The 25,961-nt window shown below is 40.8% G+C and overlaps 1 protein-coding gene across 1 annotated transcript in view; it reads left to right on the forward strand.

Moving 5' to 3' along the window:
* The first annotated feature begins 1,468 nt into the window (after positions 1-1,468).
* The window catches only part of KIAA1549 (KIAA1549 ortholog), an 84,021-nt gene continuing 59,528 nt past the window's right edge, over positions 1,469-25,961 (forward strand). Inside the window, exons 1-5 of the mRNA XM_010005813.1 lie at positions 1,469-4,133; positions 5,629-5,717; positions 13,912-14,089; positions 15,589-15,716; positions 23,217-23,400. Of these exons, the coding sequence (XP_010004115.1) occupies positions 1,469-4,133; positions 5,629-5,717; positions 13,912-14,089; positions 15,589-15,716; positions 23,217-23,400 (3,244 nt within the window). The remainder of the gene's footprint in view (positions 4,134-5,628; positions 5,718-13,911; positions 14,090-15,588; positions 15,717-23,216; positions 23,401-25,961) is intronic.

Genomic DNA, 25,961 nt, shown 5'->3' on the forward strand with positions numbered 1-25,961 from the left:
TCCCTACAAGTTCTACCACCAGTTACTGAGTTCAAGGTATCCTCTAAATGTTATAAATGTAGTCATAGTTGAACAGTGTACTGTATCACCATCTAGCACTTCATACTGTGTATGCTCGTTTTCATTTTAAACTGATCCCTGGTGGTTTACCTGAGTGGGTTCCCCAGTCATTTTACTGTGTGCTGTCAGTAGGTTTCAGCAGCACTGCATGGACACTCCCCTGTGAAAACAGGATGATCAAGTGGGATAGTTAATTTTAGGACAAAGCCTTTGTGTGTATCCTAGAAAAATGTCCTGCAGCAATTTTCTCTGATTTTCTTTAATATTCAGCTCTGAAGAGTACTAATCCAATCCTGAAATTTCAGAAAAGTACGCAAGCAATAATCAGTCTTTTCCCTGCAAAACACATCCAAGATTGAAAAAGATGATATACAGGTCTTCTCTGTAACCCAAGAACACTTTTGTGAGAGAGGGGGAATTATATTCAAGTTATGCAAATGATATTCATATATGATTTTTGCAAGTATCTTGTTAGGCTATCTGGTGAATTCTTAGCTTTTTGTCCTTCGTGTTTGAACGTGGCTGTTATTACTTGAATTCTGCAAACTGGATTAGGGCAAGTTTTAATACAGGTGGCCCATAAATGGAGTACTCCTGCCACAGGTGTGAATAAAGATGGCAAATGTGTAGTGCAGCAATTTGTCACTGCTAAAAGGCCATAAGTTAAATGAATGGCTGGCAGTGCAAGTGTAACTACTGGATGTGTTACTTTGCAAATCCATGCAATTGGTTTCTGGCCTTTAGGTAAGGCAAGGTCAAAAGCTGTCTTGTGTAAAGGGAGCCCCTCTTCCTCTCTTTGAAGTGTCACTCATTTCTGATATTGGGAGGATCTGGTCCTTGGAACAGAACAGATCTGCAAGTGAACCTAATATTAAGAAATAATAAAACTGGATGAAATGAAGTGATGCTGAAAGAAAGCAGAAGACCTAAAATTACCCAAAATATTTCCATTGTTTGCTTTGTGAGACTATTAGCTGCCGTACACTGTAAGCTTATATAGGTAAGAGGGAGCCAGTTTCTGTCCTTCCCCCAGACTTACTGAGTACTGCTGTAGAGACATGAGTAGCTGCAGAGTGAGAGGAGGTCATGTTGTCCTGCTTATTTCCAGGGAATGGAGTTTCACAGGCAGTCTTACTATTTGTGCTAACTAACTCATGGAAGTTTTTCACATACTGGGAGGTTTTGTCTCAGCCCTTGAATTCTGGGCAGCTGTCTCCAGAAATCCTGTGCGTGAAGTTTGCTCATTGTGATCTTACTTCTTGTGCTAATCTAATGGTTTTTGTTTTTTGTTTGTTTGTTTGTTTCCCCCCCACCTCCCCTCTATTTAGATGAGAGATCCTTGGAGCAGCAAAACTTTTCCTTTTTCTCAGTGGACTCAAAGGTGCACCAAAGCATATCAGGCAGCAGGATGCGAGCAGCCTTAGTAAAAAGTACTTTGGAGTCCCAAGAAAGTAATTTTCTTCAAACAGTTTTATCATCAGTTACCATTCCCTTTGATGTGACTTTATTTAACCAAGAAGAAATGGCCAGGATTTCAGAAGGGAGAAGTACGCCGTTGGTGGATGTCTCCATAACAAGCAATGAAGCATTCTTAAGCGACAGTGAATTTATTAGCTCATTTCCAAAGGCACAGTGGACTCCTCCATTGAAGTCTTTTGCAGTTTTAACAGATCATCACTCAGTTAATACAGTAGAGCCACCAAGAGAAACATCAGAAACTGTGCTGCTAACACCTTCATTATCTATCCTTTTTTCACCATATGGTATCTCAAAAGCAGCACAACAAAAGACCCCGCTGAGTGCTGTTCATGAACACGGTAACACTCTTACAGGATCGAAGCCTTTTTTACCAGATATTGAAATGCTAACTGCAGTCAGAGACTTGCCATTGTACCCTCCAAATACAGCTATTTATCTCACATCCATTCCTTCAGAGGCTGGAGTTGGGGAGCAGGAAAACATAAACACAGATTTAACAGCTGCTCTGCCTTTTGGGGCTGCTTCAGAAGAGTCACCTCTTCCTCTCAGGCTGCTGGATGAAGCTAGCCCTGTGACCCCAGATGCCACAGCATGGAATGCCAACCTGTATGGTGACATTTACAGTGATCCAAGTAGGAGGGCAGCGGAAACTCTCAGTCTAAGGACCTACCCCACTCCAAGCGTTCCCTGGACCACATTGGCTTCAGCAGCCAGTGCTGAGCCTGCTTTATTTCTTGTTAGTCTTCCACTTGCGTCTTTCCCGCTTCACTCAGCTGCCATTTCCACATACTCTAATGCCGTTCTTAATGCCAGCCTGTTTACACGTGAATTCTCCAGTACAACACCAAATTTGCCTGCCAGTTCAGACATACCAAGTCAATCAGAGCTTGTTAGTGAGCTCATGAGTCCAGTGCCTTTCACGAGATCATACAGCTCTTGTCTGTATTGTGACTCGGTTTCGCTTCTGCCAGAAGCAGGCTTTTCCCCTGAACAGGATGTGGGCTCAGGTGATTATGTGGAAACTCTGTCCATCAAAGCCTCTGAAGTACAAGGCATAACTCCATATACAACTATAATTACCGATGGGTATGAATTAGAGGAGCCTACCCCTGAGACTTTTGATACATCTTTTCCATCAAGACCAGTTGTTTCATTTTCTTCAAGATTTGCAGAAATGCCCATTTCAAGCGTGTTTTTACGAAGCACTATGGACACTGTCCTTAACAACAGAACACCTATCACAGTTTCTACTTCTTACCACCAGCTCCCTGGAGGAACAACACTGAGCATCTCTTCTGCTCAGTTTTCCCTTCCTGTTCTGGAAACGGTTTTGATGACACCAAGCACTCATGTAGAACTTCCTCATGCCACCACTGTTCTTTTTGACTCTGCCTTCATCCTGAGTGAGCCGGTAGCATCATTTCCAGTCAGTCATACAACTTTGCTGGAGTTGCCAGAGTTAATGCCATCAGAATCTGTGTTTTTGCTTGATAAGACATCTACAAGGGCAGTACTACCTTTAAATATTTCAGATTTTCCATCTAATTTTTTATCAACACCATTTCTTATTGAACCTAGCTACTTATCTTCAACATTGGCCATGCTGAATTCTTACTCCTTCATGAGAAGTGATTTATCAACACTTTTACCTCAGACCTTGTTGACTGAGACATCAGTACTTTCCGAGGGTGTTTCCAGCTGGGACTCAGCTACCATTGTCAGCTCTGACACCGACACTGAGGTTTCTCAGTTTCCTCTTGGCCAAACATCATATTTTTATTTGAATGCATCCTCTGTTCCAGATGTGCATGTTCCTGAAATAATGGCATCATCAGATTTTCACTCTGGGTCATCTGTGTTTCTGGAAGCACCCTCAGTATTGGCAGCAGGCTCTGAAGTTGTATTTACCTCAACTGTAACAGGAGCTACCTCTCAGCTGGAACCTTCACTCTCCTCCTCTCATTCTGTGGTTCCTACCCTGGTGCTGCCTGCTTCCGACATCCAGTCTGTTACCAGCAGCGTCTTGCTCAGTGAAACAAATCTGATCTCTTTGTTTACTACCTTTCCAGCAACTCCTGTCTTAAATATATCTTCAGCTCTGCTCTCAACTGCTCTGGCTTCTGATGAGGATTTTGGTGCTACATTTAACCCCACGCTGCTTCTAACATCTCGCAGCGAGGGCAGTGCCCACACAGCCCTTCCTCCTGCAGAACCCGACAACCTGACATCACGTGCCGACACCAGCAGTGTGATGCCCTCTCCTACAGCATCTCTGACTATGACCACGTTGTTTGCTCTCACACAGTTTCCTCCGACTTCTAGCCCTCCTACTGGATATGAAGTTCCAGCAGGAAACAGTGTAACTGCTGGTACTGATGCATCAGCTGCTCCCACCACTGTCCCCACGACCACTGCCACCAGTGCCACGGGCAGCCCTGGCACTACTGCTGCAGGCAGCCTGGGGACCTTCACCTCCATGCCTCTGACAACCACTACTCCATCTGAACCTGTGGTTGTAACCTCTGCTGTGACCACTACGAGACAACCCTACGTCTGCGACATCACGGTTCCCGATGCTTACTTAGTTGCTGCAGGTAAGATATTCCTAACATTTTTATTTTGTTTTTTCAGAAGCCACTCTAAGGTCACCCCCTAGCTAAATTGTGGGTTTTGAATTAGATAAGTAAACCTTTCAAAGAAATACAGTGTAAATTCAGACAAACAGCTGTAAATGCCTTGGTTTGTCATTTACTCTTGAAAATAATAGAATTCACTCAAACAAAGTCACTTGTGATAGTAAGTTACATACATGTTGTCCTGCACAAAGAATGAAGTTGTCTTCTAGAATTGCTGATGTGTATAAATTAATATTCTGAATTAGAGGCTGCTTTATAATTTCATGGGTTGTAAATGAATGTTACTGTCATGATGCTGTTTTGCCAAACTGTGAAATGTTCTGACAGAGTAAGTTTCTCCTTTCAGTTGTTGCTGCTGTTTGTAAAAAAACCTGCATGTGAGGTAATGTTGCAGTATGAAAGAGGAGAGTTGGTCTAAAAAAATGTTTGGGCTTCATTACCATTTTTATAATTTTGCCTTACTAGCTTATGTTTATACCCCCACGCTCCTACCCACCCACCACTTCAGCTGTATTTGGTGTGTTTGTAACCAGAAAAAGTGATGTTAGTGTGTTGCAAAATTAATTATCTCAGCATCTGTGTTTGCTGTTTTGCTGTTTTCCTACCTCTTCCCAACTTGTTAACAAAACAATACTAATCCATGGCAGCTGCAGAAGTGCTGTATGGTCTGTGGTAAGCAACACGTTTTGCCCTTAAGATTCACTTGTAATGTGTAAAGCAGAATGAGCATAACCTTGTCCTTCAAATATGAAGGTGAGCTGGCTATGCTGGAGGTGAGGAAGCCTTTTTTTTTAACCTGTAATTTGAGTAGTTTTGTAGGCAAATTACTAATGGAAAATAGATGCATGTTGACAACACAACACTTTTCAGCTGTTTCCTTGGCTGTAGTCATGGTCTCAAGTGTGGCCGTAATGAACATGACCGCCATAGGGAAGTAGGATTTTCTAGCAGATTCTTACTCCATAGATATCCCTTTCAGTAATCAATGTTGCGTTCATTTACGTTTTTTATTTAAGAGAAAAGCAGATGCATAATTTCTTTGGCTTCTTTCTGACCTCATCTGCATTCAGCACATTGCCTACAAAACTTGAGCTGCATTATGACAGTGGGCTTGTTGTGCACAGATCAGACTGAATGTGCTGTGACTTTCAGATCTGATTTGAATGTCTCAGTGGCTCTTTAGAAGATGCTTTTACAAGAATGGTAAAGACATTTGATATGGAAAAAGAAATCAAGAGAGAGAAAATAGATCTGCAGTTCCTTAATCTGTATGTACAGTCACTTTTTAGGATACAGTCACACCTTTACCTTTTCCTTGTCCATTGTCTTACCTGTTTGATGCAGTTGATCTCATTACCTGCTTTTTATGCATTGCACAAGTGAAAATGCAGCTTTGAACCAAAGCCCAAGTGATGAAACTAAAATGTATTTACTCACTGACATTAATTTTCAGTGCTGGCCCGAAGAGCTGTTCTACAAAATGTCAGCGAATCCATCAGAGAAGTGCTCAGAGTTCAGTTCAGGCGATCAGTAGAAATTGAGGTAAGTGGTATGAAGTGTGCACGAGTACTCTTTCATCAGTGTAATGCAACAGTGGCTTTATTTTATGGGTTAAAATGATGATTTAAAAACAACCCATGTGGTACTACATCAGGGTTTTATTCTAACTTCAGTGCTAGTCATGGGGGTTGTTTTGTTGTGGGTGAGGATTTTTTTGGGTTTTTTTGTTTGTTTGGGTTTTTGTGGTGGTGGCTTCTTTTTTAAGGTGAATTTGACAGTAGCTTTTTTACTTTTTTGCATGTTATCATTTTCTAGAACAGACCATTCTTGGTATTGCCAGAGGTGAGCAAGCAGTGCCTCTCATCTACTGCTCACCTCCTTTGTCTGGGCAATGGCAACTTAACTAAAAAGTTTTTACCCTTCAAAATGGAATGTTTTTATGTAATTACTGGTGTAGGTGCAGGTTCAGCTGCACTTGCAGCTTTTCATGTCTGTGTTAATCCAGTTGTGATAACCCAGCACCACATGTTCTTTACTTTTTTGAGTCTGTGTTCTCATTTTGGTTATGAAGTTTAATCAAGTAGGAGTTTGAATTTTTAACATAACTTGTTTCTCCATGCACAGTCTCCCTTGGTGCCTCTTAACTTTTGCTTGCTGATCAATGTGGGGAAACAGTGTTTTGACAGCTCCTGCCATTATCACTGCACTCAGTAATTAAACAACTCATGCCTGATGTTTGAGAATATACCTCTACTACTCAGTCAAGATAGGAGTGTTACAAATTTCTGCCAAACTTCAGCCACAGCTGCCACTATAAATTATGTTTAGTTTAAGTCCTTCTAGCAGTACCCGCCCATGAGCTTTTAAAGGGTTTTTTTAATAAGACATTTTTCTTCTGGTTTGTGAATAATACCTTCAGGTTGTGCATAGTCAAGTAGAAGTAAAAAGTTGGTAATGATAGAACTATACTGATTTTTAATTACCTTATATGCCTCAATAATATGAAAGTGTTTATCATCTTAATAGTAACAGCAGTAAGACAAAATCTATTGCTGAATATTTGAAGGCTGATTAGAGCCAACATTTGATATCTTGCTTCTTGATTTTTTTTTTCCTTTAAATTCCTTCCTTTCCTGCCCACTGTTGCCTTGTAAAGCTCTCAGTAGGATGTTTTGCCCCCAAGGCTGCTCAGAAGCAACTGTTTTTATAAATAATGCAATTAATCCAGCTTCATTCTTTGCAAATTCTTTTTTATCAAAAGAAGAAAATGTCTCTGTGATATCAGTTATACTTATTTTATGCCAGAATGCTGCTATCATACATGTATGTTCCCTTTTTGATGCCTTGGGTATGGGTTTTACACTAAAAATAACCACTAGCAAATGTGTTCACCTCTAACAGTGAAGTCTTAATGAAACTGTTATTTTAAATAGAGTCATCTATAGCATCAGCATGTTTAATGGTATTGTAATACAAAATTTTAACCAGAATTTGTCCATACTGCTAAACTTAATCAAGCAGAGATGACTTTTGTTAGTGAAGAATACCCAAGACCAATGTGTACATTTGCAAGTTACAGTAAAGCAGTGCACTTCTCTTAGCTGCATTTTTACTGTCTCCTATTACAGCTCACAGATGTTGATCCCTTGCTGTGTTGTAATGCACAGTAAATCAGAAGACAGTCTTGTTAAATCTAACGTGGTAGCAATGTATGTTTTAAAAACAAAATCCATGGCAGCGATGGACATAACTGCTGTTCACTTCAAGAACAAACCAAGTTTAACACTGTGAAGGAGAATTAAAGCTTCCTCCCCCAGCTTTTTCAGTTGAAACTTTGTTCTCTGCTTCTTTATTTTTTCAAACATTTTGAGTTGTTGAAGTGAGGGGGAGGAAGGGGAGAAGGAGGAAGGCTGGCTTGAATCCTGCCTAATGAAAAAAATTAATCATTTTTTTTTAGTAGCAAAAGTCCTTACAGCAAAGCGAGAATAGTCTAAAAGTTTCAAGATCTTTCCAGTTGGTCTGAATGTATTGCATCTGCAAAAGAATAAGAACCTATTGTTTGAATAAGAGGAATTTTCGTCAGCTTTCCTTAATGTAAACCTTATGACACTTGGGTAATATCTGTTATACAATGTTCCCTTGACTTAGCTTTGTTGTACTGGAGTGTGAAATAAATAGTGTTGGCAGTGACTCGCTGCCAGGACCCCTGGTGCCATTAAGTACATGCCGACAGGAAAAAGCTTTTTGCCAGCCTCATTTGTGCTTGGAAATTTTATCATGCAGTATAATGTGTTAGTCAGTCACTTTGTTCCTGTATGTAACGTGGGGTTTGGGACCTGTCTTTAGTGTACTGGTTTCTATAACCCAAAATCAGTAAACCCTTGCCTTCAGAGTCAGGAGATCAGTTTACCCTCAGGCGGCTAAATACTTCTTTCAGAGGTGCCACCTTGTGGGCTTGTGCTGGCTTCATCACTACTCCCTGCTGCTGAATTTCTGGCCGGTACTGTTTCAGATGTGTAGAAATGGGGAGAGAATTGTTGCCTTATGATCCTAATGTGCATAGAAGCAGAAGCTTTGTTTCATTTTTAAGACCTGTGAGCCTTTGTAGCCCATCTTCAGGAAGTTAAAGGCTCTCTGCAGGCTCTTTACAGGATGGTTAATAAGGTGGTGGTGAGGAAATGGTTGTTCATGCTTTCTGCCAGATGTTTACACAGCTTAGTACAGTGGCATATTGGCATGGATTAGTTTGTAGCAAAGGTACATCAAATAAAAAAATTTAGTGGACAATAATCAATAGCGAATGCTTGAGAAACATTGTAAGGGACACAATAAGCAAGCAATGATGTTTTCCCAAAATATTCTTCTAGACTCCAGTAAACTCAGTCTTGAAAACTTTTTGTATTACAAGATTTCTCTCTTCTGAGGGTAGTTTTGAATGAGAGAGGTTGTGTCCTGGAAACTGCACAGTTGGATTAGATGTTGTTGGAGAAGGGATAGTTTAACTTGAGGTGGTAAAAGGTTTCTCTGTTCCCACTGAAGGTTTTTGCTTTTGCTGTGAGAATGGCTCCAAAGTGCACATAGAGCTTTGCGTACTTCTCCAGCTTCATGGCCCGACCTGTTAAGAAATTTGTTATTTACTTTAATAGGTGGCACTCTAAAATGTGGTGGTTCAGCTATCTAGCTTGTTAGCATCTAACTGTCCTGGCAACAGAGGTGAAACCTCCAGGAGTGGGTTAGGTAGATGGCTGGGTTTGTGAACTGTTAGAGCTGTTCTCATTAATGAATCGACCCTTAGGGGTTGGAAGGGACCTCTGGAGATCATCTAGTCCAATCCCCCTGCCAAAGCAGGATCACCTAGGACAGGCCACATAAGAACACATCCAGGTGGGTTTTGAAAGTCTCCAGAGAAGGACACTCCACAACCTCTCTCTCAAGTCTATGGGGTCAGATGGAATTAACACGAGAGAACTGAGGGAGCTGGCAGAGGAGCTTGTCAAGCCTCTCTCCATCATTTATCTACAGTTCTGGCTAACAGAGGACGTCCCAGGTGACTGAAGGCTTGCCAATGTAATGCCCATCTACAAGAAGGGCCCAAAGGAGGATCTGGGGAGCTACAGGCCTGTCAGCCTGACCTCGGTACCAGGAGAAATCCTGGAGAGGTTCATCTTGAATGTGCTCTCATGGCAAGTGCAGGACAGCCAGGGGATCAGGCCTAGCCACCATGTGTTCAGGAAGGGCAGATCTTCTTGATCAACCTGATCTCCTTCTGTGACCAAGTGACCCACCTGGTGAATGAGGGAAGAGCTGTGAATGTTGTCTACCTAGGCTTCACTAGAGCCTTTTATACCGTCTGTCACAGCATCTCCTGGAGAAGCTGGCAGCACATGGCCCAGACAGATGCACTCTTTGCTGGGTAAAAAACTGGCTGGATGGCTGAGCCCAGGGAGTCATAGTGAACAGGTCTGGATCCAGTTGGCAGCCGTCACCACTGGTGTCCTGCAGGGCTCAGTTTTGGGGCCAGTCTTGTTCAATATCGTTATTATCTGGATGACGGGATTAAGTGTTTCCTCAATATCTTTGCAGATGACACCAAACTGAGCAGGAGTGTTAATCTGCTGGAGGGACCTGAACAGGTTGGGTTGATGAGCTGAGACCAACTATATGAGGTTCAATAAGGCCAAGTGCCAGGTCCTGCACTTGGGTCACAACCATCCCAGGCAATGCTACAGGCTTGGGGAGGAGTGTCTGGAAAGCTGCCCAGAGGAAAGGACCTGGGGGTACTGGTGGACACCTGGCTGAATATGAGCCAGGAGTGTGCCTAGGTGGCCAAGAAGGCCAATGGCACCCTGGCCTGCATCAGGAATAGCGTGTCCAGCAGGAGTAGGGAAGTGATTGTGCCCCTATACTCAGCACTGGTGAAGCTGCACCTCAAATATTGTGTTCACTTCTGGATCCCACACCACAAAAAGGACATTGAGTAGTGGTGGGAGCTGTGGTGGTCAGAGGCCATCTTGGGCTTAGTGACCATGACATGATAAAGTCCTTGATTCTTAGTGAAGTAAGGAGTAGGTGGTCACCAAAATCACCACCATGGACTTCTGGAAAGCATACTTTGGCCTGTATAGGACATTGGTTGAGTCCCATGAATCCTTTGAATTTGTTCTTAGTTTTTTGGGGTGTTTTGTTGTTGTTGTTGGTTTGGTTTTGTGTGTGGGGGGGTTGTTGTTGTTGGTTTTGTTTTGTTTTTTATTTTTTTTTCTTTTCCACCTTGGTGGGTGGTTGGACTGCAGGATCTTAGCAGTCTTTTCCAACTGTGCTGATTCTGTGATTTTGTGAGGTGGGTGTTGGTCTCTCCTCCCAAGAAATGAGCAATAGAATAAGAGGAAATGGCCTAAAGTGTTGCCAGGGAAAGTTTAGATTGTATATTAGGAAAAATTTCTTCACTGAAAGGCCTCACTGGGGCTGGAACAGGCTGCCCCGGGAAGTGGTTGGGTGACCATCCCTGGAGGTATTTAAAAGACATATAGATGTTGTGCTTAAATACATAGTTTGGTGGTGGACATGGCAGTGCTAGGTTTACAGTTGGTCTTGATGATCTTAAAAGTCTTTTCCAACCTAGATAATAGAATCATAGAAACTTAGGGGTTGGAAGGGACTTTTAGAGATCACCTAGTCCAGCCTGCCAGAGCAGGATCACCTAAGGCATGCCACACAGAAATGCATCTGGGCAGGTTTCGAAAGTCTCCAGAGAAGACTCCACAACCTCTCTCGGCAGCCTGTTCCAATGCTTTGTAACCCTCACAGTAAAGAAGTTTCTCCTCTTGTTGAGGTGGAACTTCTTATGTTCTAGCTTATACCTGTTGTTCCTTGTCCTTGTTCAGGCACCACCAAAAAGAGACTGGCCCCTTCCTCTTGACACCCACCCCTTAGATATTTATAGACACCCTTTCAGCCTTCTCTTCTTAAGAGTAAACAGCCCTAGTTCTCTCAGTATTTCTTCATAGGAGGGATGTTCAAGTCCCTTAATCATCCTTGTACCTCTCCGTTGGACTGTCTCCAGTAGATCCCTGTCTCTCTATAATTGAGGAGCTCAAAACTGGATACAGTATTCCAGGTGTGGTCTCACCAGGGCAGAGTAAAGAGGCAGGAGAACCTACCTAGACCTGCTGGACACACTTTTCTTAATACACCCCAGGTTACCATTGGCCCTGCTGGCCACAAGGGCACATTGCTGTCCCATGGATAACTTACTGTCCACTAAGACTCCAAGGTCTTTCTCCATGGAGCGGCTTTCCAGCAGGACAACCCTTAATCTGTACTGGTGACTGGTGTTATTCGTCCCCAAACACAGGAATCTACATTCTCCTGATTGAACTTCATGAGGTTCACCTTCTCCCAGCTCTCTAGCCTGTCTAGATCTCATTGGATGGCAGCACAGCCTTCTGGTGTGTCAGCCACCCCTCCCAGTTTCATATTATCCATGAACTAGCTGAGGATATACTCTATCCCCTCATCCAGGTCATTGATGAAGGTACTGAACAAAACTGGACCCAGTACTGATTTCTGGGGAACACCACTGGCCACGGGCCTCCAGCTTTTTAATGTCCTGCTTATCACAACCTTCTGAACTCTGCTGTTGAGCCAGTATTCAATGCACCTCACAGTCCATTCATCTGTCCCACATGACTTGAGTTTTCCTGCAAAGAAGTTATGGCAGACAGTATCAAAAGCCTTACTGAAGTCAAGGTATATGACATCCACTGCTCTCCCTTCATCTGCTCATTTGGTTGTGCCTTCGTAGAAGTCAGGCAAAATTTCCCTTTGTTAAATCCATGTTGGTGACTCCCGATAACTTTCTTCCATGCGGTTAGAGATGGCCTCCAGAATGTGCTCCTCCATCAGCTCCCCAGGGATGGAGGTGAGGCTGACTGTTCTGTAGTTGCCTGGGTCTTCCTTCTTGCCCTTTTTCAAGACTGGAGTGACACTGGTTTTCTTCCAGTCCTCAGGCACCTCTCCCCTTTTCCATGATTTTTCAAAAATGATGCAGAGCAGCTCAGCAACAACATTAGCCAGCTTTCTCAGCACACATGGATGCATCCCATTGGGGCCCATGGATTTGTGCATTTTCAGTTTATCTGACTCTAACCCAATCCACACTGACCAGTGGAGAGTCTTTCTCCCTCCTGTTTGGCTTCCTTACTTCCAATGACTGGGATTCTTGTCATGGAGATTTGTAATTCTAATTCCTCTTTTTCTTGCCTTTTAAATCTTCTCCTTTGCAAGAAATGGGAAACTTTCTTTTGGCATGTCTTACTCATTGTAACTGCTGTTTCCATCTGACAAACTGAAGCTACAGAGATAATTTCATCCTGATATAAAGGGATAAAATTTCAGATAAGGGGAACTGGAAAGAGCTATGCATATTATTCATATCAAACAAATTTGAGTTCTGTAGGTCTAAATCTATTTAAAATAAAAGCTGGATGCTGCATATAGTTGTGGACTAAGAACGAAGAAAGAAATAATGAGCAGCTTAGGTTATTTCTTTTATTTCCTTCTGCTGCTTAGGTAGTTTCTTCTCGTGAAGATAATCTCTTTGAAATGCTTGATTTTAGAGGACAGGAGAGAGCTGCTTGCTGTCTCATCTAAACAGCAATTGCCATCACTTTGCACTGTTGCAGAAATACCAGTAAGGAACAAGGTCACAATTTAAGTAGCACTGTACATTTCTGTAAGGATGATTGTAAGGATATCTAACATATCCCTTCACCAGCACAGGTGTTAACATCTCTTCATCTAGGAAGTGTACATTTATCAAGACCTTTGGCTCTCTGGTTTAGATTATTTGTTTATTTGTGAGGCTGTCCGGTTGTATGTCCCAAAATATTGTACTATTGTCTATTTTAGGGAAATAAAGCAAACTGGGAGAGTAAACCAAAGAGGAAAAAAATAACAGGAAACAAGTGTCCTGGGTATTGAGAGGGTTTCTCTGAAGGAGAGAAGATGTTGCAATATGTTTAAATAAATAAAAGCTTTCAATTTGTTTTTACTTATGTGACAGAGAAATGGTAAATACGACTGTCTGCATGGAAAGGTTCACTGACATTTATATACTTACAATCTAATTTCTTCAACACAATGACTTAAGACTCATCAGGATTTTTAGGAAAACTCAAAGTCAGGAGGTGAATTGGAAAAGGAAAACTGCAATTGTGGTAGCTGCACTGAAATAAGCAGGTAGAAATGTTCTCTGGAAGAAATAGTTGCTAAGTGTGAAAATTATATCCGTAAAACACAGTTTATGTGTAGTTTGCTTCTTGCTTATCACATGTGGATGGCATAGGATGTATGTGCTGTGTAGTATGTAACTGAAATGCAGAAGCTGTGCAAGTGATTCAATAAGTAAAGAGCAGTTTTGCATGGGAGCTCTTATGTACTCCACGGGAATGCAGGCGAGGGGGAGTGCTGCTAGGTTGGGATGTGAGAAATCAAGAAGTGTTGAGACTGGTGTCTGGTACTGAAGAGATTTTCATAGGTGCACCTAGCACAGAGAAGTTTCCAGAGACTACAAAACACAGCACTATCAGAGTGTTTATGCTTCTGTGCTCTCTTTGAAAAATGAAGATTGCATTTTCCTAGCTCTTGATGATGTGGGTTTGAAATGCATGAGACTGTGTAAGTCTAAAGTGTTGCCAAATTTCACATAAAAAATTAATTTCATTTTCTTTTTTTGTAGGTTTATAAAATTGCACCCAAATTTGCTTTCTTGGTGACATCAGGTCCTTTTGTTTACACGGCAGTAGCTGTCATAAATGTGCTTGTGAACAGCAGTCTTCTTCGTGGTGAGGCCCCCATGATCCTCTCACTGCATCGTTCTTTCACTGTGCCAGATAACAGGTTCCAAGTTCAGACTGGTGAGTTCTTCCTGAAACAAAGAAGAGGAGATGTAGCTTAATCTTGTTTCACAAGATTCTTGTTCTTCACTTGTAATTAAGTGTGCAAGGTTGAGTCAAAACCCTGGAGTTTACTGCTGTGAATCTTAATTCTTGATTGTTATTGAAATACTTGCTGGATCCATGATTGAGAGATGACAAATTGTAAACAGTTAACCCTGTAATTTAATTCATTTTTTCAGGAAATTCTTTAGTTGCCAAATAGTTTTGCTCTTAATTCAAAAAGTGAGAGGAGAAAAAAAATTCTGTAGAGCATTTGCTCATAAAATCACAGTGCAACTACTTTATAATGCTTAAGTCAAGATTCAAATTATGTTTACCTTAAATTCTACTTTTTAAGATCCTCATAATGTAGGAGAATTGGGCAGCAGGAGGATTGATTGCTCATGTATAATGTGAGCAGGAGGATTGCTCATGTTGTATTCAGCTTTCCATGGCTGCTGTGTGGCAGCAGTTTATTTCAATTTCATGACTAGTAATAATCTAAAGTAAAATATTACTCATGTAGTAGATTTTGAAAACCAGTGGTATAATTTAAAGTCTTCTTTAGGCACTATTTGCCTAATAAAACCACCTACCTCGTTCATTGACTGTCTAATGACAGGGAGTGAGTATATATGCAGGGTTCTTGAGTGTTAAACATAGGTGCTTTTGTTCAGGTATGTCTCGTGTTGTTTCTATTCTGTCAATAGCTGTATGGGAAGACATCACATCTTCAGTTGTGCAGGTGTGATGTCTTTTTCCACTACTTAACATGGTTAGATAGAAAGACAGTAGACTTATTTTCTGTTCTTGAACATTGCTGTGAGGATCTGTAATGTACTCTTAGCATTTCTTTGGGTAAGACTATACCAGGAAATCAGCAGATGTGTGTGTAGTTAAGGTTTGTATGTCTGCTTACATTGCTCTAGGCTCACTCTCCTGTGCTTTATCTCCTGTGAAAGAGATTAAGGTATATGCATCTAGGTTTAAAAGATGGTATGCCAGTTAGGTGCGCTGAAAGTGTCAGACTGATACTAATGGGTATTAATACCATGGTTTTTCAGACAACTAAATACTAACTAAATACTATATTTCAGTCTACAAGTAAAAGAGACTTAGTGCTTTTTTCCTAAAGATTTTCACTGATGGGTTGAATATTAAGGATTTCAGTGTGGCTGACTCAATGTTCAAGTCCTGTAAAATTAGTAGTGAAGGTCTTACAGTATGAAAAAGGAAACAGTAGATATTTTGTCACTAGTAGCTTTTGGCAATCTAATGGCTGCTGCAACAGATACTACTCAGTAGAGAATTTACTGCACCATCACACAATTTATTTCAACTGTATTTTTACCCAGGGTTTCACTGAGTATATCCTGAACTCCATGAAGAAGTGGTAGCTCTCTGGATTATCTTACTTGTTTTGTTCTTTCTCATGGAAGTACTGGTCTGTAGGAGTAATGTGTACCCTTTGTCTTCAGTGCTACAGTTTGTGCCTCGGAATGTGGAAATCAGGTTCTGCAATTTTAGCCGACGCATTGAGAAAGGGTTGACAATGGCATTCATGGAAGTGAGCAAACATCAGGAGTTCTACAACTTCACTGTCCAGGTAAGATCATCAGTATGTTCTGTGTGTGTCCCTTTTGCTCCTCCCCTTGGGTTGTCCTTTGCTTCACCCAGCCAGTAAAATGAGTTAGGTCTTTACCAGCTACCACTCGCCATCTAGATTATGTTGAATTATGAGGCTTTGTCATGAAGTCAGGGGTTTTTCCCCTGCAAAATAGTATGGCACCACATATCCCTCTGGTTTCAAGCTTTTTGAAAAAATTATCCAAGATGATGTTTTATACCCTAAAGCATTACTGAATGTAATAGAGTTTATACTTTTTCATATAAAGGTTGCCTCAGCCCTTATGCAAGTAATTCCCTTCAGGTTTTACTATTATGGAGTAGGTTGTGTTTGGAAAGTTTTGGTTGGAAGACAACTTTCAGGTCTCACTGCCAGTCAGGGGATGCTATTAGGGAATACAGGATTTATATGCACTGTGCCATTATGTGAGCCAACATCCTGGTTGCCTCTGAGGTCTAGAAATACTTACAGCAGTATGTGATGTCTGTGGCAGCTGCTACTGGAGCTTCACATATGAAACGTATATGTACAGGGTACTGAATCACACAGCAGGGCTTGAAACTCCCTGTAAAGTCAGTAATTCAACTTAAATGAGACCAACTCCCTCTTCTCTCTGAATTCTTAAATTTATTCTAGGTTTGGTGTCATACAAATTAGTAAAAAATGTGTTATTTAACTGATACCATAAATGTCCATCTATGGTACCCTAAAATAAAATCATAGCAAGAAAAATGGCATCAACTTTGTAGTACCTAAAGTACTTTATTGTACATACAATGAAGTGCTCAGTACTGTAAAACTGAATGGCACAATGTGACTGGATAGACTGAAGACAGCACACACGAAACAATTTCTTAGACTATCAGCTTGGCAAATTTTTGTTTTAAATACTTACTTGCTTACTATCTGGAAGAGATTTGTCTACATGAACACAATTCCTGTGTACATTAGTGCTAAAATAAGAACTCTAACCAGTGGTAAGATCTGGGCATGTGTTAGGTGGGATGTCTTTACCAAGTTTGAGAATGTTTCCTTACCATGGTCTCTTCCTGTCTGTTCCATGCAGTTTGGTATTAATCTAAGATTTTATCAGTAGATTTATTTTATTGGCTGTCTCTCTAGGCGGGTTTTTTCACAATTTTCTGCACTGTAGCTTCAGATCATTCTGGATTATGACTGACCTTAAAGAATAATTCTTAGAAGAGGAATTCCCATGTAACAACTGCCTCTTCTGAGACTCAACAGGCTGAATCAATATGGAATAGATGTTCCTCTGTTTTGATATGAATTGCCCCCTCTTCATATTAGGAAAAAAAAATTCTGTCAAGAAAGGAATGGAAATGCCAGTTAATTGATTTTGCTGACCCTTTTTCAATCTTGGTTTTTCAGATTCTGAATATAACTCTGAGCAGGCCTGGTAAAGAGACTGGCCCCTTCCTCTTGACACCCACCCCTTAGATATTTATAGACACCCTTTCAGCCTTCTCTTCTTAAGAGTAAACAGCCCTAGTTCTCTCAGTATTTCTTCATAGGAGGGATGTTCAAGTCCCTTAATCATCCTTGTACCTCTCCGTTGGACTGTCTCCAGTAGATCCCTGTCTCTCTATAATTGAGGAGCTCAAAACTGGATACAGTATTCCAGGTGTGGTCTCACCAGGGCAGAGTAAAGAGGCAGGAGAACCTACCTAGACCTGCTGGACACACTTTTCTTAATACACCCCAGGTTACCATTGGCCCTGCTGGCCACAAGGGCACATTGCTGTCCCATGGATAACTTACTGTCCACTAAGACTCCAAGGTCTTTCTCCATGGAGCGGCTTTCCAGCAGGACAACCCTTAATCTGTACTGGTGACTGGTGTTATTCGTCCCCAAACACAGGAATCTACATTCTCCTGATTGAACTTCATGAGGTTCACCTTCTCCCAGCTCTCTAGCCTGTCTAGATCTCATTGGATGGCAGCACAGCCTTCTGGTGTGTCAGCCACCCCTCCCAGTTTCATATTATCCATGAACTAGCTGAGGATATACTCTATCCCCTCATCCAGGTCATTGATGAAGGTACTGAACAAAACTGGACCCAGTACTGATTTCTGGGGAACACCACTGGCCACGGGCCTCCAGCTTTTTAATGTCCTGCTTATCACAACCTTCTGAACTCTGCTGTTGAGCCAGTATTCAATGCACCTCACAGTCCATTCATCTGTCCCACATGACTTGAGTTTTCCTGCAAAGAAGTTATGGCAGACAGTATCAAAAGCCTTACTGAAGTCAAGGTATATGACATCCACTGCTCTCCCTTCATCTGCTCATTTGGTTGTGCCTTCGTAGAAGTCAGGCAAAATTTCCCTTTGTTAAATCCATGTTGGTGACTCCCGATAACTTTCTTCCATGCGGTTAGAGATGGCCTCCAGAATGTGCTCCTCCATCAGCTCCCCAGGGATGGAGGTGAGGCTGACTGTTCTGTAGTTGCCTGGGTCTTCCTTCTTGCCCTTTTTCAAGACTGGAGTGACACTGGTTTTCTTCCAGTCCTCAGGCACCTCTCCCCTTTTCCATGATTTTTCAAAAATGATGCAGAGCAGCTCAGCAACAACATTAGCCAGCTTTCTCAGCACACATGGATGCATCCCATTGGGGCCCATGGATTTGTGCATTTTCAGTTTATCTGACTCTAACCCAATCCACACTGACCAGTGGAGAGTCTTTCTCCCTCCTGTTTGGCTTCCTTACTTCCAATGACTGGGATTCTTGTCATGGAGATTTGTAATTCTAATTCCTCTTTTTCTTGCCTTTTAAATCTTCTCCTTTGCAAGAAATGGGAAACTTTCTTTTGGCATGTCTTACTCATTGTAACTGCTGTTTCCATCTGACAAACTGAAGCTACAGAGATAATTTCATCCTGATATAAAGGGATAAAATTTCAGATAAGGGGAACTGGAAAGAGCTATGCATATTATTCATATCAAACAAATTTGAGTTCTGTAGGTCTAAATCTATTTAAAATAAAAGCTGGATGCTGCATATAGTTGTGGACTAAGAATGAAGAAAGAAATAATGAGCAGCTTAGGTTATTTCTTTTATTTCCTTCTGCTGCTTAGGTAGTTTCTTCTCGTGAAGATAATCTCTTTGAAATGCTTGATTTTAGAGGACAGGAGAGAGCTGCTTGCTGTCTCATCTAAACAGCAATTGCCATCACTTTGCACTGTTGCAGAAATACCAGTAAGGAACAAGGTCACAATTTAAGTAGCACTGTACATTTCTGTAAGGATGATTGTAAGGATATCTAACATATCCCTTCACCAGCACAGGTGTTAACATCTCTTCATCTAGGAAGTGTACATTTATCAAGACCTTTGGCTCTCTGGTTTAGATTATTTGTTTATTTGTGAGGCTGTCCTGTTGTATGTCCCAAAATATTGTACTATTGTCTATTTTAGGGAAATAAAGCAAACTGGGAGAGTAAACCAAAGAGGAAAAAAATAACAGGAAACAAGTGTCCTGGGTATTGAGAGGGTTTCTCTGAAGGAGAGAAGATGTTGCAATATGTTTAAATAAATAAAAGCTTTCAATTTGTTTTTACTTATGTGACAGAGAAATGGTAAATACGACTGTCTGCATGGAAAGGTTCACTGACATTTATATACTTACAATCTAATTTCTTCAACACAATGACTTAAGACTCATCAGGATTTTTAGGAAAACTCAAAGTCAGGAGGTGAATTGGAAAAGGAAAACTGCAATTGTGGTAGCTGCACTGAAATAAGCAGGTAGAAATGTTCTCTGGAAGAAATAGTTGCTAAGTGTGAAAATTATATCCGTAAAACACAGTTTATGTGTAGTTTGCTTCTTGCTTATCACATGTGGATGGCATAGGATGTATGTGCTGTGTAGTATGTAACTGAAATGCAGAAGCTGTGCAAGTGATTCAATAAGTAAAGAGCAGTTTTGCATGGGAGCTCTTATGTACTCCACGGGAATGCAGGCGAGGGGGAGTGCTGCTAGGTTGGGATGTGAGAAATCAAGAAGTGTTGAGACTGGTGTCTGGTACTGAAGAGATTTTCATAGGTGCACCTAGCACAGAGAAGTTTCCAGAGACTACAAAACACAGCACTATCAGAGTGTTTATGCTTCTGTGCTCTCTTTGAAAAATGAAGATTGCATTTTCCTAGCTCTTGATGATGTGGGTTTGAAATGCATGAGACTGTGTAAGTCTAAAGTGTTGCCAAATTTCACATAAAAAATTAATTTCATTTTCTTTTTTTGTAGGTTTATAAAATTGCACCCAAATTTGCTTTCTTGGTGACATCAGGTCCTTTTGTTTACACGGCAGTAGCTGTCATAAATGTGCTTGTGAACAGCAGTCTTCTTCGTGGTGAGGCCCCCATGATCCTCTCACTGCATCGTTCTTTCACTGTGCCAGATAACAGGTTCCAAGTTCAGACTGGTGAGTTCTTCCTGAAACAAAGAAGAGGAGATGTAGCTTAATCTTGTTTCACAAGATTCTTGTTCTTCACTTGTAATTAAGTGTGCAAGGTTGAGTCAAAACCCTGGAGTTTACTGCTGTGAATCTTAATTCTTGATTGTTATTGAAATACTTGCTGGATCCATGATTGAGAGATGACAAATTGTAAACAGTTAACCCTGTAATTTAATTCATTTTTTCAGGAAATTCTTTAGTTGCCAAATAGTTTTGCTCTTAATTCAAAAAGTGAGAGGAGAAAAAAAATTCTGTAGAGCATTTGCTCATAAAATCACAGTGCAACTACTTTATAATGCTTAAGTCAAGATTCAAATTATGTTTACCTTAAATTCTACTTTTTAAGATCCTCATAATGTAGGAGAATTGGGCAGCAGGAGGATTGATTGCTCATGTATAATGTGAGCAGGAGGATTGCTCATGTTGTATTCAGCTTTCCATGGCTGCTGTGTGGCAGCAGTTTATTTCAATTTCATGACTAGTAATAATCTAAAGTAAAATATTACTCATGTAGTAGATTTTGAAAACCAGTGGTATAATTTAAAGTCTTCTTTAGGCACTATTTGCCTAATAAAACCACCTACCTCGTTCATTGACTGTCTAATGACAGGGAGTGAGTATATATGCAGGGTTCTTGAGTGTTAAACATAGGTGCTTTTGTTCAGGTATGTCTCGTGTTGTTTCTATTCTGTCAATAGCTGTATGGGAAGACATCACATCTTCAGTTGTGCAGGTGTGATGTCTTTTTCCACTACTTAACATGGTTAGATAGAAAGACAGTAGACTTATTTTCTGTTCTTGAACATTGCTGTGAGGATCTGTAATGTACTCTTAGCATTTCTTTGGGTAAGACTATACCAGGAAATCAGCAGATGTGTGTGTAGTTAAGGTTTGTATGTCTGCTTACATTGCTCTAGGCTCACTCTCCTGTGCTTTATCTCCTGTGAAAGAGATTAAGGTATATGCATCTAGGTTTAAAAGATGGTATGCCAGTTAGGTGCGCTGAAAGTGTCAGACTGATACTAATGGGTATTAATACCATGGTTTTTCAGACAACTAAATACTAACTAAATACTATATTTCAGTCTACAAGTAAAAGAGACTTAGTGCTTTTTTCCTAAAGATTTTCACTGATGGGTTGAATATTAAGGATTTCAGTGTGGCTGACTCAATGTTCAAGTCCTGTAAAATTAGTAGTGAAGGTCTTACAGTATGAAAAAGGAAACAGTAGATATTTTGTCACTAGTAGCTTTTGGCAATCTAATGGCTGCTGCAACAGATACTACTCAGTAGAGAATTTACTGCACCATCACACAATTTATTTCAACTGTATTTTTACCCAGGGTTTCACTGAGTATATCCTGAACTCCATGAAGAAGTGGTAGCTCTCTGGATTATCTTACTTGTTTTGTTCTTTCTCATGGAAGTACTGGTCTGTAGGAGTAATGTGTACCCTTTGTCTTCAGTGCTACAGTTTGTGCCTCGGAATGTGGAAATCAGGTTCTGCAATTTTAGCCGACGCATTGAGAAAGGGTTGACAATGGCATTCATGGAAGTGAGCAAACATCAGGAGTTCTACAACTTCACTGTCCAGGTAAGATCATCAGGATGTTCTGTGTGTGTCCCTTTTGCTCCTCACCTTTGGTTGTCCTTTGCTTCATCCAGCCAGTAAAATGAGTTAGGCCTTTACCAGCTACCACTCGCCATCTAGATTATGTTGAATTATGAGGCTTTGTCATGAAGTCAGGGGTTTTTCCCCTGCAAAATAGTATGGCACCACATATCCCTCTGGTTTCAAGCTTTTTGAAAAAATTATCCAAGATGATGTTTTATACCCTAAAGCATTACTGAATGTAATAGAGTTTATACTTTTTCATATAAAGGTTGCCTCAGCCCTTATGCAAGTAATTCCCTTCAGGTTTTACTATTATGGAGTAGGTTGTGTTTGGAAAGTTTTGGTTGGAAGACAACTTTCAGGTCTCACTGCCAGTCAGGGGATGCTATTAGGGAATACAGGATTTATATGCACTGTGCCATTATGTGAGCCAACATCCTGGTTGCCTCTGAGGTCTAGAAATACTTACAGCAGTATGTGATGTCTGTGGCAGCTGCTACTGGAGCTTCACATATGAAACGTATATGTACAGGGTACTGAATCACACAGCAGGGCTTGAAACTCCCTGTAAAGTCAGTAATTCAACTTAAATGAGACCAACTCCCTCTTCTCTCTGAATTCTTAAATTTATTCTAGGTTTGGTGTCATACAAATTAGTAAAAAATGTGTTATTTAACTGATACCATAAATGTCCATCTATGGTACCCTAAAATAAAATCATAGCAAGAAAAATGGCATCAACTTTGTAGTACCTAAAGTACTTTATTGTACATACAATGAAGTGCTCAGTACTGTAAAACTGAATGGCACAATGTGACTGGATAGACTGAAGACAGCACACACGAAACAATTTCTTAGACTATCAGCTTGGCAAATTTTTGTTTTAAATACTTACTTGCTTACTATCTGGAAGAGATTTGTCTACATGAACACAATTCCTGTGTACATTAGTGCTAAAATAAGAACTCTAACCAGTGGTAAGATCTGGGCATGTGTTAGGTGGGATGTCTTTACCAAGTTTGAGAATGTTTCCTTACCATGGTCTCTTCCTGTCTGTTCCATGCAGTTTGGTATTAATCTAAGATTTTATCAGTAGATTTATTTTATTGGCTGTCTCTCTAGGCGGGTTTTTTCACAATTTTCTGCACTGTAGCTTCAGATCATTCTGGATTATGACTGACCTTAAAGAATAATTCTTAGAAGAGGAATTCCCATGTAACAACTGCCTCTTCTGAGACTCAACAGGCTGAATCAATATGGAATAGATGTTCCTCTGTTTTGATATGAATTGCCCCCTCTTCATATTAGGAAAAAAAAATTCTGTCAAGAAAGGAATGGAAATGCCAGTTAATTGATTTTGCTGACCCTTTTTCAATCTTGGTTTTTCAGATTCTGAATATAACTCTGAGCAGGCCTGGTGCAGCATTTCGGCAAGGCCCTGTGAGCATTGTTTTTGCCATCCGAGATAGATACGGTTTTCTAAATGGGTCTGAAGTCAGTGAGCAGCTAAGAAACTTGTCTGTGGTGGAATTCAGCTTCTATCTGGGCTTTCCTGTGCAGCAAATTGCTGAACGTGAGTACTTGCTGTTTGCCAAGACTGCAAAATACTTTTTAAAAGTATTTTTTCTTCAGTTTTAAAATAATATTATGCACAAGTGATGACACAGCTTCAGTTACCTAACCTGTATCACGAATTCTGCAGAGCAAATCCATCCCCCTCCCTGCTTATATACAGCATATGAATGTTACAGCAACTTGTTGCCCTTGTCACCATCCTTTCCTTCTGTGCTGGACCAGTTGGGCTTAATTTGGCTTCATTAGACCAGTGGTCTTAGTCCAGATTAATGTTTAAAAAAAATGTCACTTTGATCAATATTGTTCTGAAGTGCAATCCAAGGTGTTTCTCTGTGGTAATGTCTACAGGGACCTTTGCTGCTTCTCAGCGGGGTTTACTACCTAGGGCTTTGCATTGCACTTAACTGTGACTCTGACTTCTAGAAAGCCTGAGACGCTGGCAACGTAAGATCATATTTGAGCATGCAGTCTGTCTGGGTTATTTATTAGCAGCAATGTTTTCTTGTGTTGACTGTTGTCTTTTAAGGTATTGCCTTTTGTGTATGTCTCTTGTTCCTTATGTACAACTTGCAGTGCAAGTAATTTTTTCCAGTCCGTGGCCATCCTAAACTTGGATTAATGGGATGTGCCTGCCTAACAGAGTTTGCTTGACACTCAGCCTTGACAGCTTCTGCTAGGTTAGATTTTTCAGATTACCTCAGTCTCGTAAATAAGCTGTCTTTCTAAACTCAACACTTACCCTGTACAGCAATGGGTTGTTCATGAAAGAAATTACTTGTGAATGGAAGCAAGATCATGAGAGAACAGTACTTGCCTTTCCTGCCTGGTGGGTGTTGCTGTTAACTCAGTCCGTTAATTCCCCATTTTTTCTCTCTCACTCTGCTTTCCAATGTGATTGTTAACTTTCAGAGTTATTTTTGTAAGGTATATAGGTGCATAACATCTGTCACAGTGATTCTTGCTATAGAGTTAAAGGTCTAGTGGAAAATCAGGCCAGATGTTAGCTGTTGTTCGTTATGCAGCTGTGCAGTAGGATGTACAAAGAGAGTGATTGTGAGCACTTGTTCTCTGTAGCACTGTTAAATCTATGTAAGATTTTTGCACAGGATGCTTTCCCAATGACTAGAAGTAGTTTAAACGTACTAACTTTTTGCTGTTTTCCTTCTTCAGCATTTTTAAACCCTCTGCTCACATAATGAATTAAAAATGTACAAGGTTGTTGACTCATTTCCTTTAAACATTTCTAGTCTTAGTTGGTCTCACATAGACTGTATCTGTGCAGTGGTAGCAGTATTAAATAGCCAGGACCAAAAGTCCTTGAGAATCCCTGTGCATAGATGACTAGCATTTCTTCTGTTCTTTGTGAGGACACAGAACTTCTCAAGTTGCAGGTCATGGTCTTGATCTCTCACTGAATTAACATTAAATGTTGCTCTTGCCTTGATTACTTGAAAGATGCTTCTCTGCTCTGTGTCATCTTTTTTGCACCTTTGCCTTAGAGTTTGTTTAGTTTATAGTCTCTTGGGTAACGCTTTCCGTTTCGTGAGTCTTTTTTCCTATGATGTATGCATACCTGGTCCTAGCTTTTAGTTTTGATAACCTATTCTGGAGTGATACTTGTCATGGATTTGTGGGTTCCCCTTTCTGAGAATCCATCTTCTGGATCATGTAATGGAGCTACAGTGTAATTACATACTAACCAAGGCCACAGTATCCTGAAAGACAGGCTGGGCATAGGGGAAAAGCATTCCTATAAAAAATTAACGTACGCTGTTCTCCTTAATTTCCTTTCCTGATGGTACTTAGGAAATTTGAAGGCGATTTCTTTAGTGCTTATCACAGGAGCATTCTCTTTATTTTCTACATGCTTATAGTGCCTGGCTGGTGGAGGTGATTCCTGACAGATGCTGGTGGAGCTCTGTGGTAACTCACATGCTAGTGAGAAAGTCATGCATAATAGAGTGACTGAAGAGTTTAGGTAATGCCTTTGGAAAAAGGTCCTACTTGGATTTTTTTCTCCTTTCCTTGCTACTTTGTGATGTGCAATGAAGTAATGTAGGTGCTGGCTGTTGCAGTCTGGCAAATTTAGCCTCTGTTAGTACAGTAGCGTGTCCAAGCCTGTGGGTGAGTTATTTCTGTAACTATGTTTCTGAAGCTTGGGGATTTTTTTGTTTATTCAAGCTGGTGATTTGAAACAAGTATACCAACAGCATGATAATTTCATCCTACAAGTTCCAGCACAGGCCTTCAGACTTAAAGCAAGCTCTTCCTCCTCTCAAATCCACCAAATCTCCCAAACAATACCAAACCTCAAATCCACAAGCAGACTCTTACTGTAGGAAGGCAGAGTTACTCATCCATGGTGACTAGGGCTGTCATGATGCACGCTTTATTCTCAGCTTCTCCTGTTTGGAGCTATTGAAAAATGTTGTTTCTTTGGGGCACATCCCCAGTAGTGGGGATGATGGCAGCAGAACAGATGATGTGTACACCCCCTTGCATTCAATGACCCCACCTAACTGCTGCCCTAGTTTAATGAAAGTATGTTGCCAACAGAGC

This window comes from Chaetura pelagica, unplaced genomic scaffold (genome assembly GCF_000747805.2).
Source record: "Chaetura pelagica isolate M959 unplaced genomic scaffold, ChaPel_1.0 scaffold79, whole genome shotgun sequence".
In the NCBI taxonomy this organism is placed as follows: Eukaryota; Metazoa; Chordata; class Aves; order Apodiformes; family Apodidae; genus Chaetura; species Chaetura pelagica.